Source organism: Lipotes vexillifer, unplaced genomic scaffold (genome assembly GCF_000442215.2).
Source record: "Lipotes vexillifer unplaced genomic scaffold, Lipotes_vexillifer_v1.1 scaffold534, whole genome shotgun sequence".
Classification (NCBI taxonomy): domain Eukaryota; kingdom Metazoa; phylum Chordata; class Mammalia; order Artiodactyla; family Lipotidae; genus Lipotes; species Lipotes vexillifer.
In genome coordinates this window covers 2,665,959-2,686,602 of record NW_006787833.1, presented here as the reverse complement: position 1 = coordinate 2,686,602, position 20,644 = coordinate 2,665,959, and the positions used below count along the sequence as shown (strand labels likewise).

At 36.6% G+C, this 20,644-nt stretch overlaps 1 protein-coding gene across 1 annotated transcript in view; it reads left to right on the top strand.

The window, feature by feature from the left end:
- HSPA14 (heat shock protein family A (Hsp70) member 14) overlaps positions 1 to 20,644 on the top strand; it is a 34,843-nt gene extending 14,199 nt beyond the window's left edge. The window contains exons 9-14 of the mRNA XM_007460890.1: positions 734 to 889; positions 2,787 to 2,889; positions 16,675 to 16,887; positions 17,303 to 17,476; positions 19,496 to 19,566; positions 20,433 to 20,644. Coding sequence (XP_007460952.1) covers positions 734 to 889; positions 2,787 to 2,889; positions 16,675 to 16,887; positions 17,303 to 17,476; positions 19,496 to 19,566; positions 20,433 to 20,511 — 796 coding nt within the window. The 3' untranslated portion in view covers positions 20,512 to 20,644. The remainder of the gene's footprint in view (positions 1 to 733; positions 890 to 2,786; positions 2,890 to 16,674; positions 16,888 to 17,302; positions 17,477 to 19,495; positions 19,567 to 20,432) is intronic.

Sequence of the window (20,644 nt, the reverse complement as noted above, 5' to 3'; positions counted from 1 at the left end):
TTCCTGCTGTAAAAAGAAGCTGAAATAGCATTTTCATCAGTTTGACTAAACTCGGTCAAAAAGTCTTGAAAAAGTGATAATCTCTCATTTCTTTAATAAAGACCTATACTGCTTTTTGTTGTAAAGGTGTTCCAACTCAAGGAAGGGCTTTGTTAATTTTACTACAGATTTCAGTTTTTAAACATGTTTAAAAACAGGGCCATCACATCACCACTTAGCAAGCAGTTTTAACAATTAACTCCCCTTGGAGGTAGAGGAACTAAAATTTTACGTATTTCTGTTATGTTTCAAATTTCTCTGAGGAAGCACTTTTAGTTCTTTTTTTTTTTTTTTTTGCTGGACAGATAATTTTGTGCCATCAAACAATAATCATGCTGTGGTTGTAAGGGGTGATGTGTGAGACTTGACCCAGTTGCATGAATCTCCTTCAACCTCCCTTTGTCTTATCTGCAAAAAGATGATGGCTCCTGTACTTCTTCAAAGCACAATCCATTATTGTGGTTACAGAATCCAGCAATTCAAAGTGTTAAGTATATTGATTATTCATTTTTCTTGAGACACTTCTTTAAATGCAGAGAATTTTCTTCGGATATTTTAGAGATACTAAAATCTGGTATTAATATTGATTCATGAGCTTATAGTTATCCTAATAGGGATTACCCAGATTTTAGTTACAATAAATTCTAAATGACCTAGTAATTTTTAAACTTCAAAGATTGTATTTTTAATTTAGATCCTTCAAACATGACGTGAGAGGAAATGCCCGTGCCATGGTGAAACTGATGAACAGTGCTGACACTGCAAAACATTCTTTGTCAACCTTGGGAAGTGCCAATTGTTTCCTTGACTCATTGTATAAAGGTCAAGATTTTGACTGCAATGTGTCCAGGTAAAACTGCAGTTCAAAAAACTTAAACAAAAAAATTTCAAGTGTATTCACATTTAGGTGTAATTTTCTCACTTTGGGTTTTTCATTTGCTCATTTGAGGTTTATTAGCCCTCTATAAAAGGGGAGTTTTCCTGTCTTTACTTCTGGGGTCCAACTCTTGTCAGACTAAATAACTGTTCTCAAAGTAATCATGTCAGCTGTGATTGCCCTGTTATTTTACAGCTACAAAGAGCAGTGTGTGAAAAGGGCTTCCTAGATCTTTGAAAGAAAGATGAGAGAAGACTTGAAGTTTGAGATTTGCAAGTTTCTCTTACTGAATAGCAGTCCCACCTGTATAGTCCCTAGTTCTTTGTGGGGCTTGCACATGTATCAGTGGTTGTTACTATAACTTGATCGTTACCCCTGTGTGGCAGGCTGTATTCTAAGTACTTTCTATGTATTAACTCTCAAATTCTCCTAACAACCCGATGAGGTAAGTACTGTTATTTTCCTTACTTTATTTACACAGGAGGAAGCTGAAACACAGGTTTCATTTCTTGTCCAAGGTTATCCAGCTAGTAAGTGACAGACCTTGGACTCAAACCCAGCTAGTTTTGACGCCAGAGTTCCGTTACCTATCACAGTACTTTGAGGGTTGGTCCCTTTCTTGGTTTTATTTGCTCTGTCATCCATTGGCAGCACTGTAAATTTTAATAGCTTTTATGACGTTTAGTAAACACAGGTTTAATGTGCATAAAATTGTTTTTAATCCTCATATCTTTTACATAATCGAAAACATTGCTTACAAATGATTGCACCTTCACCCAGGAAGTCCAAGGGAGGCCGTTGTCCTATCATCCTATCATTTTGCATTGCATATTACTCACAATAATAATAGCTACCGTTAGCACAAGTTAAACCTCCCAACGAGCTAATGGATGACTTGGAAGCATAGTGAAGATGTCCAGAATTACAGTATTATATTATTTTTAGGCTTTTACTGACTCTGTGTGGTTAAATTCTCTCTTCATCTGGCCCTTGTAGTTTAGCTTCCTCACTCTCCCTGGGCTTTCTCGAAGACTCCAGGTCAGCACTGCCACCTGTGGCTGTTTAAACTTTTTAATTAATTACAGGTAAATAACATTAAAAATTCGGTTCCTCAGTAGCATTAGCCACAGTTCAAGTGCTCAGTAGTCTCATGTAGCCAGTGGCTCCAGAAAGTTCTCTAGATCTTTTAAGAGAGATTTCAAGCTACAATCTAAAAGATAGAAAGTTGTTAAATTGAATTTAAATCTCTTTTGTGGCAGCAGAGTCTTTATATTAACTTAGTGCTAAGTTTGTCCAAGTGCTCAGTATATGTTTGCTTATTAATAAGGAAATAGAAGGAAATAGAATTTATTAAGAAGGAAAAGAAGGAAATAGAATTCGTAATTTTATTTGCTAGCATTTAAGCTTCTCAGGTGGTGCAAAAGAACTAAACCTATGTGTAGCATAGGCTCAGACTATAAAGAAAAGTAGTGAGAAACAATTTTTTTAAACTTTAACACATAAAAATAGCAAAAATTTCCAAATGATGGTTTGATTTGGATCAATAGATTTATTGTCAGAAATGCCATACACTGAGTATTTATTTTTAGGTGTTTTGAAAGCTTACAAGCAGGCTATGGGTAAGATAATCTTCCATCTGAATTTAATACTAAACATCTTCATACATTTGTAGATGGATAACCTAGACTTTTTCACCCCATGATATTGCACTGCTGGGTGTTTAATATCTTGTTCTGATCATAAACCTGTTCTAAAGAGATTCATCACAGTAGGTTTTGTCATTAACCTTCACAAGAAAAAGATGTCTTGTTTGACATTTTTCTGTGTCTTCTCTGTGTGTATGTGTATTTGTGTATGTGTGTGTGTACAGAGCAAGATTTGAACTTCTCTGTTCTCCACTTTTTAATAAATGTATAGAAGCAATCAGAGAACTCTTAGAACAAAGTGGATTTACAGCAGATGATATCAATAAGGTAATACTTTTGTATTTTCTTATTTATGTTGGGAGTAATTTTCAATTTGGAATTTAGGAAACAGCCCCTTGGTACTGAAAGAATATTTTTATACATTTAAATATTTTCTTAGCTTATATTAGGAAGGACATTGAGTAAATTTTGATTAATGGCTCTAATGAACTCATAGTTCTGTATGTTCATTCTTAGCAAAAAAGACTAATTCCTCTTCAGTATATTTTTTTATATGTAAGCAAAAACTGACAGATATTAGAACATTTGCCATGTGTCAAGCACTGTTTCTAAGCGTTTTACATGTATTAACTTGCTGGTTGCTCACCAACAGCTCCATGAAGTAGGTGTTATTATTTATCCCCATTTTATAATTGGAGGCACAGAGGTACAAAGGTATAAGTAACTTTATGGTAATTGTGTGTTTAGTGGTAGAGCTAGGATTTAACTCAGTGTGGTTCCCAAGTCTGCTCTTAACCAGTACACCAAACTGCTTCTCTCTGCTTGCTGAGAAATATTGCATATTTGCTTGCATAGGAAAAGATTTTGAGACTTTCAAAAATATGCCAACTGTTTAATGTTACCTTTTCTCCCAAGATTATTTCTACTCATTTAAAATACATATAAATTTCTTTCATTTTTGTTAATAAAGGAATTTTCATATAAGAAAACTCAGAAAGTAGGTAACCAGTATTTTATTTTATAATAAACTAGTCTAATTTGTATGCACAATTTTGAATTCTGTGTTCCTTAAATAATAATATAATCAATTTCTTTACCCATATTACTGTGTAGTCTTCATCAACACAATTTTAAACAGGCTCAATATCCTAGAAAAGGAAGAACACCATAGATTATTTCATTGTTCTGTTTGGACTCCTAGATGGGGTCTCCCCCTCCCCAGAACAGTGATACCCATCTTTTCCCATATTTAAGGTTATTCCTTGGGATACATTCCCATAGTAAAATCATTGGGTCAAAGAGTATAAATAGCTTAAACCTATTTTTACCTTCAGTTACCTTCCAAGAGAGTTGAATTAACTCACACTTTCATCAGCAATATATGAGAACAGACATTTTACTGTAAACTTGCTGACACTGAGTTTTATCATTTAAAGATAAATTTTCCATTAAGTATTTGAAAGAAAGATATATTTTTACTTTATATTTTATTGGCTACTATAGGATTCTTTTAAAATATTTGTTATTAATAATATTAAATAATATTTAATCTTGTGTTTCCTTATGTGTAAATATTTCATATTCTTTGCCTGTTTGATCAATTAAATCTTAGTATTTTTTAAAATGTATTTGTGTAAATGCTTTATATAATCAGAAAATTAACTGCTGTTTACTATAATCTTTTGAGGCATGCAGTTTACTGTTTAACTTTAGTCCTGTTATGGAGGAGGGTATTTGATACACTGAGGTTTCATTTATTTATCTATTTAAATCTGTTGGTCTGTTACTCTGATTTCTTCAGCTGCTTCTAAGTTTATAAGTTCCATCTTTGTTCAGGTGTATTTAATACTATTTTCTTTTTGCTATAGTTTGAAAGTTTTTATATTTTCACTGTTTTGCTGTATGCTATAAGATGGAAATTGCATTTTTTTGTCTTTTGGTGGAGGTTTTCCCTTCAGTTTAGTTCAGTAAGTATTTTTTTTGAACACTTATAACATGCCATGCGTTGTGCTAGGTGATTGGGTGTGTGTGTGTGGGGGGGGTGAAGGTGGCTTACAAAGATTAAGGCACGTGGAAGAGTGGTACAAGGCAGGGGTGGAAGGGAATGAGCTTGGAGACAGACCCACCTGAACTGCAAGGCTCACACTGCTGATTGTTCCAAAACAGACAAATCACTTAATTTCCTGAGCCTTACTTGTCTCTTCTTATTAAGGAGGGTGATAATACTTAACTTATAAGTGTATAAGTATACCTTACTTTATAAGGTTGTTATGAGGATTAAATGAAATATCATGTATGGCACAGGGTGTAGTGTATTGTAGATGATCAGTTAATGTGAGTTCTCTTCCTTCATTAACTGGTCATACAGCCCTCACATTAGATACCACAAATGGTACGATCCTCAATTGCTTGACTAGAGGTCAAGTACATTCTTAGGATTAAGAATATTGTTAAAGATTCACTCTCCAGATACTTCTAAAATACAAGCTTTTGAGAACTTAAAAATACAGAGTTGTCTCTGTAGTTTGTTGACCTTGCGGCAGTAACAAACAACCCCCAAGTCTCACTGCTTTTCTACGGTAGACAATTTTTTCTTGCTAGTGTTTCACGTGGGCAGCTGAAGGTGGCCGTAGGTCTACTGCTATGGCTCTTTTCCGTGCTTCTCCTACGACCCAGGCTAAAGGAGCAGCTCTCTGGGACGTGCGGAAAGAGGAAGAGAGCTGGCGGAACGTGCAGGGCTTTTAAAGCTTCTGCTTAGATACGTTGTACTTCAGTGTAGTCACATTCATTTGGCCAAAGCTAGACATGGCCAGGCCTGAGCGTGGGCAGGGAAATCTCCACCAGCACGGAGGGGTTGCAAATTCCGGGCAGGGGCAATGGGCGGGGAAGTATAATCCTCTTATGGGGATGGAGGGAGGGCTTTACAGTCATTGACACATTTAATCCTCCCAAAGGCATCAGGAGATAGGCACCGCTATCTCCATTTCCAGAGGAGGAAACTAAAAAGGTTCCGAAGTGCTTTGCTTAAAGTAACGCTGGCACGCACGTGCCGGCGCTGGGATTGGAGCTCACAGTCTGCCCCCGCAGTTCGTGCTCGCTCTTTACTCATGCCCATCGCCTTTCCCACTCTAGTATCGGGCAGTCTAGTCTTAGGAGTATTTGGTTTTTCCCGAAGGAATCCTCTCATCGCGTTCTTGAGAAGGACACGGCTGATCTCTGAGGACAGGGAGCGTCAGGGTTCCTACTCTTCATTACGGTAGACTCCCTTTATCCCCCTGGTTCAGCACCGTGCTCCCCTCTCTCCCCTGCTGTCCCCAAGCTGGGCCAAAGCCCCATGTCTGAGGGGGCAGGAGGCGCTGCTGGGTCAGGGCCGAGGTGTGGGGGTCTGCTGGCCCCGTGCGCATGCTGGCGGGGCTGCTCCCCACCCGGTGTCCCGCTTTCACCCCTGGCTTGGCCCTCGCTTCCTGTGGCCTTTGGTGCTTCACAGTCCCAAGCTGCTCTGGGTTCTGTGACGCAAACCACCTGCTTCCCCTTTGGTTATCGCAGGCCACGTCAGCTTTAAGACAGTTACTTCTCTCCCTTTCAGCTTCCAAAATTTGCTGAAATCTCAAGCTCAAGTTCTCTCCTGCATTTATTCTGCCATTTATATCTTCTTAAATTCCCTTATTGTCTACAAGTGGGCTTGTAGAAGGGTATGTAGATATACCGATGCAGTTAATTCTCGCCGTTTTTACCAAGCATCCAGACTCTTCAGCTGCAATTTTAATACCTGCATAGTATTTTGTTGCACTGATGTATCATAATTTACACAGCCAATTATTTGTGTTGAGTGTGTAAGTTATTTTGGTTTTATAAATAGCAGTCTTTGTGGCTTTGTTAACATCCTTAATTTCCTTGGAATAAGATTTGTGAGTAGAATCCCAAATTTTAAGACTTTTAGTATTTATCAGATTGCTCACCAAAAGCAATTTACTTTCTGAGTAGGTGTAAACCCTCATTATTAACGTTGCAATTTTTTAAAATTCTTTTTATTTGTATTGGTTTTTTTTCAGGGCACTTTAGAATTATTTTTTCAACTTCTTAGATAAAAATCCCATTGTGATTTTGATGCAGTTGTATTAAGCCAATAAAATTTGGGGGGATGATATATTATCTTTACAGTATTTAGTTTTCCTAACCACAAAGTTGGTATCTCTCTGTGTTCAAATCTTCTTTAATACTTTATTGAGTTATGTGTTTTAATTGTGGGATTTCTGGCTGTTGTGAATGAGATATTTTTATGCCTTTATTTATCAATGCTAATTTGGTTTTGCTGATAGAATACTTACTGGTTTTGCCTCTTTATCTGGTACTCTGCCACTTCACGAATTCTTGGTATTAATAATTTTTCAAGGAGTCTTCTGAATTTCCTAGGCATGCATTCAAATCCATTTACTAGTTAACACACAACTAATTATTGAGCACACCTGCTCCGTTCCAAGCAGGTTCTAGGCACTTGGGACACAGCAGTAAACATAACAGAGTCTTTGCCGTCAAGAAACAGTTAAAATAATGCCCAGTTGTGATAACTGTTATGAAGAAAAATAAAGCAGGATAAGGGCATAGCTAGTGACAGAGGGTGATTTTGCAAATAAGAATCCCATCTAAGGAGATGGCTTTTGATCAGAGCCCTGCAGGGACTGAAATGAAGGAACAGACTGAATTTCTGCCGCTTTTCCAGGCAGAGGGAACAGCCAGAGGGGAGCAAGCTTGGTATGTTTAAGGGGCAGCAGTGGGGATGGGACTGAGTGAGCCAGAGGGGGTGGGAGGAGGGAGCAAGGGACCAGATCACTGGGAAGAGCAGTTGCAGTGGAGTTACAGAGGGAGACACCTTACTGGAGTGAGTTTAAATAGAAAAGAAGGTGAGTCCATGGACACGATAAATATAAAATAACTCTTGAGAAGTTCTGCTAAAAGGGCAGAAGGGAAATGGGTTGGTAGCTGGAGTGGGCTGTGGGTGTTGGGAGAGGGTTTTATCCGTGTTTGGTGATACTTTTATCTTGCATCTCTGTACCCCTCACTGCTGCTGGCGGGCCTCTCACTGTTGTGGCCTCTCCCATTGCGGAGCACAGGCTCCAGACGCGCAGGCTCAGCGACCATGGCTCACGGGCCTAGCTGCTCTGCAGCATGTGGGATCTTCCCAGATAGGGGCATGAACCCGTGTCCCCTGCATCGGCAGACGGACTCTCAACCACTGCGCCACCAGGGAAGCCCTTTTTAAAATTTTTATTGGAGTTTAGTTGATTTACAATGTTGTGTTAGTTTCCGGTATACAGCAAAGTGACTCAGCTATACATATACATATATCCACTCTTCTTTAGATTCTTTTCCCACACAGGCCATTACAGAGTTTTGAGTAGAGTTCCCTGTTCTCTCTTCTTGTTTATATTTGATTGCCTTGGTCAGGCCTTGAATATTTTAGTTGACACTGGACCTCTTTCTTTTGTTCTCTTTATTAGGGGAATAGTGTTAGCCGTTCACCAGCAGATTTAATTACTGGTAACTGGTTTGAAATAGATTCTCTTTATCATATTGAGCATTTCTCTTTTTTTCTTTTTAAAGGTGTTTTAATATGAAATAGGTGTTGAGTCATTACAATTGCTTTTGGACACCTGCAAGACAGTCTTATGGTTTTCTTTATATTTGTCTTCAAATTATTTGATGAATTATTGATAATTTCCTAATATGGAACTATCATTGTATTCCTGGGATAGATCTTACTTGGTTATGAGGAATATTCTTTTGATATATTACTTAATTTTCTGTGATAATTCATGTATCATTTTCATGCTGTTCATGCTAAGTTAGCAGAAATGAGATGGGCTATTTCGAAATTTCCTGCCTTATGCGTATTGTCTGAATAACGTAACCCCTTTTAACATCAGACACTGAAAACAGAAATGGTCCTGTGCTTTGGGTTGCATTGGTCTAAAGAAGTGCCTTAGCTTCTTGCCTCCAGCTCGTTCTCTTCTTCCTGGATGATGAGATGGACCATGGCTTATCGGTATGTCCCCAAGGCTTCCGTTTAGGGAGAGTCAGAGGCACATGGTTGAGTCTCAAGCAATGAGCGAGTGAGAAGCTGGAGCCAATGCTCAGACCTTTGCTAACCCTTCCTCTCCCCACCTCCCTTTTTTTTTTTTCTGTCCACACAGCATGACCTGCTCTTTAAGGTTGTATAACTTTGTAAGCAGAGGCTAGTTTTCTCTTTTAAAAGCTCCTGAGACATACTCAAAGAAATGGGGGATTTTTAAGTGCTTGAACTTACCTAGAATGACAAAATATCACAATATATCTAATTCATTTACTCAGAACAATACCTTCTAAACCAAGACTTCCGGTGCTTTAATTTCCCTTTATTCCAAGGTAACATAATCATGCATGATGTTCTTCAGGAAGTAGGCTGATAGTACCTTCCTTTTCTTCATAACCCAAGGCAGAGTGTGAGAGGGGGTCCATGCTCATTTCATTTCGTCATGAAAAATATCAACTCACAAAATAGGTTCGCATGACTACTCCAAAGATAGATGTACAATTCTCAAGTCAGCCTTCAGTTCCACAATGTGGGAATGTGATTTTAAGTTATCACTTTCATAGCTGTAAATTAAGTTCAACATAAGAAAGTGTGCCAAATCCCTTGCCTTGTGAGTTTTCCAAAATACTCATTTCTCTAGGAATAAGCAAATCAAATCCTTTACAGGGACCAAAGTATCGGTAGTGTTTATATGGAATTCACTGTCAGTCATAAGCACATCGTTGGCCCCAATCTTATCCAATGCACTGATGCTGGGATTTTTCCCAAAGATGATATGAAACAAGGTCAGTTTCTTTCTGCACATAAAAATACAGTATGTGTATCTTAGGCCCTACACCACAGTTAAGCTGCCCAGATGCCATGTAGTACAGTAGACTCACTGTACCATACCATTCTTCCAAAGAGAAGTATGTCCCCCAACCATTGTTCCTGAGAGACACAGTCCTGGCGATCTTCCTTTCATTCTCCTACTAGTTTGAGAACTGGGTTTAGAGAGTAAAGAGTTTCACATTGAACTCTTTGCTGTAAGAAAAGTAAGAGCACAAATAGGATTGTAATTGGCAAGGACCAGTAGCTGGTGGGAGGGCCACACACACCAAGAGCTGTTCTAGCCCAGAAGGGGCAGCTGCTGCTCCCCACCAGTCACTGCCATCCAGTGACGCAGGCCAGTGCTGCTGGAGCCTGGGACATTTTAACAGACTCTCAAAACTAGGGTTTACCGTCAGACTTTTTAATGTTTCAATGTTAGTAGCTAATGCAGAACTTTTGAAAACACTATGTGAAGAGAGAAAATATAGCTTGCCTGATAGAATTTGCAAGTTGCTACTTGGCAACCTCTACTCCAGAACGTGTTGTTTTATTGCTGTTTGTTTTTACTGTTTTGTTCCTAGGCTATCAGGTGCTTATAAAATGGAATTTAATACGTTTTCATCATTTTAAGTATTCCAGATTAGTGCATAATGCATAAATATTCTCTGTCCCTCAAGAATTCTAAAGAATTTGCCTATAAACACATTTTGTCTGAAACTAATTTTTGAAGTATATTTATAACTTTCATAATTTCTTTTTATTGCTTCAATTTTGTTTTTTTGTTTGTTTGTTTTTTGTTTTGTTTTTTTGTGTGGTACGTGGGCCTCTTACTGTTGCACGTGGGCCTCTTACTGTTGTGGCCTCTCCCATTGCGGAGCACAGGCTCCGGACGTGCAGGCTCAGCAGCCGTGGCTCACGGGCCCAGCCGCTCTGCAGCACGTGGGATCTTCCCAGACTGGGGCACGAACCTGTGTCCCCTGCATCGGCAGGCGGACTCTCAACCACTATGCCACCAGGGAAACCCCTGCTTCAATTTTGAATTAAAGTATTTTATAGACCTATTTCATAGTGATTTAAACTTTTAACATACAACTTTGCATAATATTCTTGTAATTTTTAATTTTACATAGCTTTTGATATTAAAATTTTAAAGTATGAAGAAGTTATTTAAATTAAAACTGGCCGATTTTTCTCTTTTTATTTCTTTTTCTTTTTCTTTTTGAGTTTATCTATTTTTTGTCCTTCCCTAGGTTTTGTAGATATTTGTTTTATTCTTTTTTTTGCTCTCAACTCCTGGCACTACAACCCCAAAAAAACTTTCTTAGATTTTTTTTTTTCCAGGTGATATATTTCTCTTTTCTAGTTGTTTTATTTCTGGTTTGCACTTTATTTCTTCCAGTCTTTCCAGGATACTTTCCTTATTTTTATAAATGTTTATTTTGAACATTAATTAATTTATTTCATTTTTTCCCTAACCAAAAAATTAACTACCGGGCTTCCCTAGTGGCGCAGTGGTTGAGAGTCCGCCTGCCAATGCAGGGGACACGGGTTCGTGCCCCAGTCCGGGAAGATCCCACATGCCACGGAGCAGCTGGGCCCATGAGCCGTGACCGCTGAGCCTGCGTGTCCGGAGCCTGTGCTCCGCAACGGGAGAGGCCACAACAGTGAGGGGCCCACGTACCGCAAAAAAAAAAAAAAAATTAACTACCATTTTACTTATTAGCAGCTTGGTTTTATTCCACAGGCTCTGATAGATTTTATTATTTTCTTTATTTTCAGAATAATCTATAATATTTTCAATTTTTCTCTAAGTTTGCAAAAGAAATCTTAGACTACAGAGTAAATGTTTAAAGAGTTTATTTAAATTAAAATTTTCTGGTTACTGTCAGCATTAATAATGACACACTGTCAGTACTTTTTACCCTTTAAATGAGAATACCAAAAAACAAGATTTTCCAGGGTTTTGTTTTTTGTTTTTTGTTTTAACACAGCACCACTTATTGCTTATTTATAAAGCATTTCGATGTTGACTATAAGAAGTTCATGAAAAGGCGTAACCTCCATTTTTATTCTCATGGTATTTACCTGGGATCAGACATATTAGAGAAGACTTTCCTTTTAACTGACCTCCAAAGCAGACTTTTGGGAGAACTCTGCCGAGGCAAACCTGCTTTTCTTTTTCCTTTGTAACCCTGAGTTGATGTTCCTCATGCCCTTACCTGCGGAGGAACGTGGTCTCCCTCCTCGTTTCACGGCTGATGTGAGCGGGGCCTCATTTTCATCAGTTGCTCATCTTCTCCACCACATGGAGCTTTGAGAACATCCGTATATAGACTGAAATTAGTAGTGATTATTGATGATTTCCCTCCTTGAGAGAACATATTCAATATTCTGCATACCCATGGAGTTACAGGTGTTAAACGTATTAATTAAGGAGGAAATTAAAATATTTATAAAGGAGCAATTTTATTTTATTCAGCTTTATTGAGGTATAATTAACAAAATTGTAAGGTATTTAAAGTATACAACATGAGATTTAGTATATGTATTGTGCAGGGATTATTACCATCGAGTTAATTAACACATCTATCACCTTATATATTAACCTTTTCTGCAGGAGGTGAAAACACTTAAGTTGTACTCTCTTAGCAAATCTCAAATATACTACACAATATTATCAACTGTAATCACCATGTTATACATTAGAACCTCAGACCTTATTCATCTTATAACTAAAAGTTTGTATGTACCCTTTTACCATCCCCTCCCTATTTTCCCTACCCCCTCAACCCCAGGCATTTTTCTGCTTTCTGTTTCTATGAGTTGTTTTGTTTGTTTTGTTTTAATTTAGACTCCACGTATAAGTGATACTGTGCAGTTTTTGTCTCTCTCTCTGGCTCATTTCACTTAGCGTAATGCCCTCCAGGTTCTTTCAAGTTGTTACAAATGGCAGGACTTCCTTCTTTAAACTGAATAATATTGCATTGTATATCTGTACCACATCTTCTTTATCCATTCATCCACTGACACACACTTGTGATCTTTCCGTAGTATGTTGCCAAATACCTTGGCTATTGTGAATAACGCTGCAGTGAACATGAGAGTACAGATATCTCTATGAGATAGTGATTGTTTCCTTTGTGTATGTACTCAGAAGTGGGATTGCTGGATCATAAGGTAATTCTACTTTTAATTTCATGAAGAGTTTCCATACTGTTTTCCATAGTGGCTATACCAGTTTACATTCCCAACAGTGTATAAGTGTTCTCCTTTCTCTCCATCTTCACCAATATTTGTTATCTCTTGTCTTTTTAATAATAGACGTCCTAACAGGTATGAGGTGATGTCTCATTGTGATCTTTATTTCCATTTCCTTAATGATTAGTGATGTTGAGCACCCTTTCAGGTACCTTTGGCTACTTGTAAGTCTTCTTTGGAAAAATGTCTATTCAGGTCCCTTGCTCATTTTTAAATTGTGCTGTTTGGTTTTTTGCTATTGAATTAATGAGATTCTTGTGTATTTTGGATATTCACCCCTTTTTAGATATATGATTTACAAATATTTTCTCTCATTCAATAGGTTGCCATTTCATTTTGTTGATGGTTTCCTTTGCTGTGCATGCTTTTTAGTTTGATAAGTCCCACTTGTTTGTTTTTGCTTTCCTTTGCTTTGGGTGTCAAGTCCAAAAAGCATTGCCAAGACCATTGTCGAGGAGCTTACCCCTTATGTTTTCTTCTAGGAGTTTTATCGTTTTAGGTTTTACTCCAAGTCTTTAATCCATTTTGAGTTGATTTTTATGTGTGGTGTAAGATAGTGGTCCAGTTTCATTCTTTTGCATGTAGATATCCAGTTTTCCCCACCCCATTTATTAAGGAGACTCTTCTTTCTTTGTTGTATATTCTTGGCTCCTTTATTGAAAATTAATTGACCCTATATATGTGGGTTTATTTCTGGGCTCTCTGTTCTGTTCCATTGATCTATTTGACTTGTTTTATGCAAATACCGTACTGTTTTGATTACTACAGCTTGTAATATAGTTTGAAATCAGGAAGTGTGATGCCTCCAGCTTTGCTCTTCTTTCTCAAGATTGTTTTGGCTATTTGGGGTCTCTTGTGGTTCCACACAAATTTCAGGATTCTTTTTTCTATTTCTGTGAAAAATGCCATTGGAATTTTGATAGGGATTACATTGAATATTTGGGGTAGTAAGGACATTTTGACAATATTAATTCTTCCAATCCATAAACCCGGAATATCTTTCCATGTATTTGTGTCTTCAATTTCTTTCATCAAAGTCTTGCAGTTTTCAGGGTACAGATATTTCACCTTCTTGGTTAAATTTATTTAAGTATTTTATTCTTTTTGATAGTCCTGTAAATGGGATTGTCTTAATTTCTTCATGCAGTAATTTGTAGTGTGTAAAAAGCAATTTAAAGTAATTTTTGATAAGTATGACCTTACTATTGCCATTTTGTTAATCATTTTCTGTTTGTTTTGTAGTTCATTTCTTTCTTTCCTGTCCTCTTTCATGATTTGATGACTTTCTGTAGTGGTTTGCTTTCATTCTTTTCTCTTTACCTTTTGTGTGTCTACTACAGATTTTTGTTTTGTGGTTACCATGAAGCTTATATAAAACATCTTATATAGTTAAAATAGCCTATTTTGGGCTTCCCTGGTGGTGCAGTGGTTGAGAGTCTGCCTGCCGACCCAGGGGACATGGGATCATGCCCTGGTCTGGGAAGATGCCACATGCCCTGGAACGGCTGCACCCATGAGCCATGGCTGCTGAGCCTGCACGTCCAGAGCCTGGGCTCTGCAACGGGAGAGGCCACAACAGTGAGAGGCCCGCGTACCGCAAAAAAAAAAAAAAAAAAAAAAAAAAAAAAAACAGCCTATTTTAAGCTGACAACAACTTAACTTCATACGCATACAAAAGCTCTACATTTTTACACTCCTTCTCCCCACATTTTATGTTTTTGATGTCACAGTTTACATCTTTTGTGTATCCATTAACAAGTTATTGTAATTACAGTTATTTTTAATGCCTTTGTCTTTTAAACCTTTGCACTAAGGTTATAAGTGATTTACCCACTACCATTACAATATTGGAGTATTCTGAATCTAACTATATTTATCTTTACCAGTGAGTTTTATACTTTTATATGTTTTCATGTTTATTAATTAGCATTTTGTTTAAACTCGAACAACTCCATTTGACATCTTTTGTAAGCCCAATCTCGTAGTGGTGAACTCCTTCAGCTTTTGTTTGTGTGAAAACACTCATCTCTCCAGTTTTGGAGAGCACCTTTGCTGAATTGGGTATTCTTGGCTGACGGTTTTTTTCTTATGACACTTTGAATATCTCCCTTCTGGCTTGCAAGATTTCTGTTGCAAGACCCACTTATCATTTTAAGGGTGTCCCCTTGTATCTAACCAAGTTGCTTTTCTCTTGCTACTTTTAAGACTTTCTGTCTTTAACTTTTGGCAATTTGATTATGATGTGTCTCAGTGTGGGTCACTTTAGATTCATCTTATTTGGTACTTATTGGGCTTACTGGATCTGGCTGTTTCTTTCCCCAGAATAGGGAAGTTTTCAGCCTGTAATTTCTTTGAGTAAGTTTTCTGCCCCCCTCCCCCCACCTACTTCTCCTTCTGAGACCCTTATATTTGCATATATTGGTCCACTTACTGGTGTTCTGTAAGTCCCTGAATGCATCTTCATTCTTCTTCCTTTTTGCTCCTCTGAATAAATTCCTCTGCCCTGTCTTCAAATTCACTGACCCTTTCTTTCACTTTATTTAGTGTGCTGTTGAAACCCTCTATTGAGTTTTTAAGTTCAGTTATTGTATTCGTCAGCTCTATGATTTCTCTTTGGTACTTTATATTTTCTATCTCTGTTGAAATTCACACTTTGTTCATGCATTACTCTTCTGACTTCATTGAACATCTTTATTACTGTTGTTTTTAACTCTATCAAGTAAATCACTTATCTTTGTTTCATTAAGATCAGTTTCTGGAAATTTATCTTATTTTGTTTGGAACATATTTTTCTGTATCTGCATTTTCCTAGACTCTCTGTGTTGGTTTCTGGGCTTTACATAAAACTGCTACTTTAAAAAAAACAAATAACAAAAAACTGCTACCTCTTCCAGTTTTGACAGACTGGTCTTGTGTAGGAGATGAACCTTGTCAGTCAGCCCTACCTGAGTTCCTGGTAGCTTCTCAAAACTTTGTGCCCATCTAAGCTGCCATTTGTGTCCTTGGTGGCTCTCAGTATTTGAGGGTGTGCCAAGACCATCATGAGTGATGATGATCAAAAAAAGAGGAAGATCAAAGGCAGCACCTAGATATAGGCTGATTAGAAACTGGACCCTCAGGCAGCAGCAGCTGGGAAAGCATGCAGTCACACCCTTCCAGGGAGAAGCTGGGAGATGGGCATGCTTGCCTTCTCCCTCTGTGCTGAGCCCTGGTGTATAGCCACAGGGCAAGAGTTGCTCCTTTGCCCATTTAAAAAATGCTTCTTTGTTTGCTATCATCCTATGGCACTCATGAATGCAAGCCCTGTTGGCTCTCAGAGCTGGAGATCTGGGGGCCCATCCTTTGGGTGGCAGCTATAAAAGTTGGGGCGCTAGATGTGTGGGCACGCTCATAAAGGGACAATTTTATATGGAGTTTTTGTGCATATTTAATCAAGTGGTACCTAGAGCTTAAAACGTAGTTGTATAAAAAACATCTTTTTCCTCAAGAAAATTATTATTCCACAGTGAAGACAAAATCTATGGCATAGTTTTCACATAGAGAAGATTGCCACTGTTTATTTTGCCACAGAAATGCTGTGATTTATGTAAACACTTCTTTTAGATAACGCTTGAACAGTACCAAATATTAAGTACAATATTTCCTATACAAATGTGTATTTATGGTTAAGCCTCATATGCCCAGTATTCATCATGAGCCATATATATGTTACTATATTATATATTCTAATATGTGGTGAGATCTCCTCATTTTAAATTTTGTTGCTATGGGTAAACAGTACATTAAATATTTATAATGTATTACATACATATTTATATGTATATATGGTAAGTATAACATAAAATAATATGTTAAAATAGGGCTTCTTATATTTTACCTTTTCATGTGATGAAGATGACTTGTCCTGTTACACTTAATTTTGAGAAACAATCATTGTTCTAAAAGTAAAAAACAAAATTATTTTTATTTTCTAGGTTGTCCTTTGTGGAGGGTCTTCTCGAATCCCAAGGCTACAGCAAATGATTAAAGATCTTTTCCCAGCTGTTGAGCTTCTCAATTCTGTCCCTCCTGATGAAGTTATCCCTATTGGTGCAGCTATGGAAGCAGGAATCCTTATTGGGAAAGAAAACCTTTTAGTGGAGGACGCTCTTAAGATAGAGTGTTCAGCCAAAGATATTTTAGTTAAGGTATGTTGAGCTTTTCTTCACTTTTCCATAGTAGTATAAATTTATTGCCACAGGTTTACATACGTACTGTTTTTAAAATAAAACCTTGTGTACTGGTAACAATTTTAAATTTTGAGTTATAAATTTACTTTTAATGAGTTTCTGATATTCTTTTAGTTAGTATTAATCTAATATGTTAATTTCTTTATTAACTGTGTTTTTAAGCTTAAGATTCTAATACAAGTAGAGAGGTGTATGTTTCAATTTATTTTTAAATAAAGTGGGTCGGGATTAAGGATCATTTCTATTGTCTTCTCTTTGCCGCTGTGTAGTTTCCAGATTATCAACAAGGAATATATATTAATTTATAATAGGAGTGATTTTTTATAATTGTAATGATATCAAAGGATGTGCATATTATTTTCCTGCTTATTAGGGAGTCGATGAATCAGGAGCCAACAGTTTCAAAGTACTGTTTCCGTCAGGGACGCCTTTGCCAGCTCGAAGACAACACACATTACAGGCTCCTGGAAGTATATCCTCAGTATGTCTTGAACTCTATGAGTCTGAGGGGAAAAACTCTGCAAAAGAGGAAAACAAGTTTGCACAGGTGACTACATCAGATTGGACTATGAATTAATCACTTGAAACTGTTTAGTTTTTCCTTCTGGATTAGACTCAGTTTAATATCAATATAATATGCATATAGGACATTTAACACATTTTTATGAATGGATTACTTGTACTTATTTATTTTTGAAAGAGAGAAGAAATAGGCAATTGCATTTGAAAGAGTTAGAGGAAAATAAAGTACAGTTGTATTTCTACTGCTTGCCTTTGTGCTCTTAACCCTCCTTGGTAATAAGGTCAGTGTCAGGGGAAATGACATTTCTTTGTTTGCTAAATGCCAGGTGTGCTGTACTAGGCAATTTACAAACATAATCTCAAAATGCTGTGAGATAGACATTATTATGTGCATTTTATAGATGATTAAGAAACAGGCTCATGGTAGTAAATACCTTGTTATTTTCTTGACTGAGCTGAGATTTAGCCTCAGGTTGGTTTTACTCCTGGGCCCATGCTCTTGCCATTATACCATGCTGCCCCTGACATAGGATGAGTTTGTTTCTTCAAATACCACATGCATATATCATAGGATATGGTCCTCCACATCCTTTAAAAGGAATGAGATGGAGCCATGTTATTTGCTTAGAAACATGCCCAAGAAATATAGTTTCATTAAAGCACATACACAAGGACTGCAGAACTGTATTTACAGCATGGTACCATTGTGTTTAAGTAAAACTATTGAGAGTGTGGGTATGTGTGAAGGAGTGGTGTTTGGATAGGTGTGTGTATTTAGATACCCACACGTGGATACAGAAAGTAACTGTAGGTATTTGCACTGTACTGAGGAAACTTAACAGTGGGTAGATTTGAAGGTACCAAGAAGGTTTTTTTTTAACTTTTTAACACTTCATACTGAATTTTTTACAGATGGAACAGAACATGAAGATTAATTACTTTTACAGTAAAACTAAAACAAATGTAGGCAACAAAAGAGAATGTATAGTATCTTTAGCTTTATATCTGTTTTCTAATTTCAACAAAAGGATAATGAAAACACACACACATAATATGTCTGGGCTCCACCTCAGAATTAACATCTTAGGATCTGCTGGAGAAGGGCTCTTTCAACTAGTAAAGGTTTCAAAGCTCCGCCAGATGTTTCTGTGGTATATCACTATAAAAGCATTTTCCTGTGCACCAGATTTCTAAACTCAGGTGGAAGTCTTAGTATTCCTCTCTGGTACATTTCTTACCTTTTCTCTCCACATACTACTCTTGAGACACTACAGCTACTGTCACTACATCCTAACTTACAGATGCTGGAAAGAGAAAAATTAGTCACATCATACTTTATTTGGAAGAGAATCTTCTAGAGATTCCATCTCTTCTCACCTCCTCATTCTACAAAGGAGTAGACTTAGTACTTACCTAAGGTCATAAAACTTGATTTTGGCAAAATCTGAAAAGTCACTTTCAAACTTGGTCTATTGGTATACCTTCCTTTAGGAAACCAGGGAATTTTATAGTAAATTCATTAGTATCTCTTACTTACAAGTGTAATCTTAGCTGTACAAAAGAATTTGACATGTATTTCTTTTAAATAGGTTTTCCAAGTACATTTAAAATATTCGAATTTTTTAAAGTATATATAAAAGGCTTACCAAAATGTAATTTACATGTTACTGTAATGGTGCAGTTACCAAAAAGAAAAGCAGTCTTTATTTTGTTTTCTTTTTTTTTTTTTAAGTCTTTATTTTCTGAGACAAACAGTACTTCATATAAATAATCATCTTAATCTAGGACATGACATTTAAGAGGGACAAATATATTAAATATATTAGTTATCTTACATGCCCTCTTTTTAGAAGAGACATGTCAGTTAAGAAAGCTTAATTCTATTTTCCAAGTTATGATAAATGGTAGGAGAATTGAAAACGGCCCTGTTTTAAAAGGTTCATTTCAGTAATGAGTAAGATTTAGTCCATTGGAATAATTGATGCATCAGTTTATTAATATGTCAAAGTACTAAATCATCTTTGTATTATTTTTGCCTAAACAGGTTGTACTCCAGGATTTAGATAAAAAAGAAAATGGATTACGTGACATATTAGCTGTTCTTACTATGAAAAGGTAAAAAACTAAACTACTTCTGATGTTAAGAAAATTCGCTTTGAGACTTGACCTTTTTTATTAGTTTATTGATTCTTAACCTGTTGTCATTCTGGGAAAATCATTTATTAAAAACTTACAAAGATCTTATCAGTAACTTAAATTTTTGCCCTGTAAAACTACTATATTTACAAAGAAAAGTATATCTCAGGTCATTTGCACTCTGAATTTTTTATGAACTCTTTGATTATTATGGGTGTAGTCAACCTAAAAAACTGGTCCATGCAAGTTTGAGATATAATTTTCATCAACTTTAAATATATTTTTCTGAGATTTACATAATTGATTTTTTTGTCCTATGAAAGGGTAAGTTTATTTCAATATTGCAACAGGAAATCTGTAGAAAATAAATTACTAATTAAATCCAGCCATTATCATTTCCTTAACAACAGTCCGCCATAATACAATGTGTTACAAGTAAATCAGTTCCAAATTAACATTAAGGACAATTCATTCCATAAACCATAATTAGCCAAAATGTAGAATTCATTAGGGTAGGTCTGCCATGGCCTGGGCTTGAAATCAGCTTGATACTTCTTGAACTTGCATAAAGTTTTCAACTTAAGGTATTTATCATCATGGGTTCTCAAGGAATACAACTTTTCGTCACAGTGATCTAGGAGGAAATTTTTAAGAACAACTACCTAATTATGGCATACGGTTCTAAATGTAAAGACATGAAGTTGTCTCTTCTTTATCTCTTAATGCTCTTCTTTCAAAAAGTAAAATGATCTCTTGTTTACTCAAAGTCCTCAAGTGATTTCTTAAGGACTATCTGTTTTTATATATTGAGCTTATGAATTGTTATTTATTTTTTGTTTGCTTAGGGATGGATCTTTACACGTGACATGCACAGATCAAGAGACCGGAAAATGTGAGGCAATCACTATTGAGGTGGCATCTTAGTGTTTGAGAGAAACCACGAATTTTTTAGAACTAAAATATCAACATTATTTGTTTTGTTTATAAATGATGTTTATATTAAAATACTTTTTGAATGAACTGTATGATTTATGTTTCTATTTTAACTACAGTATAT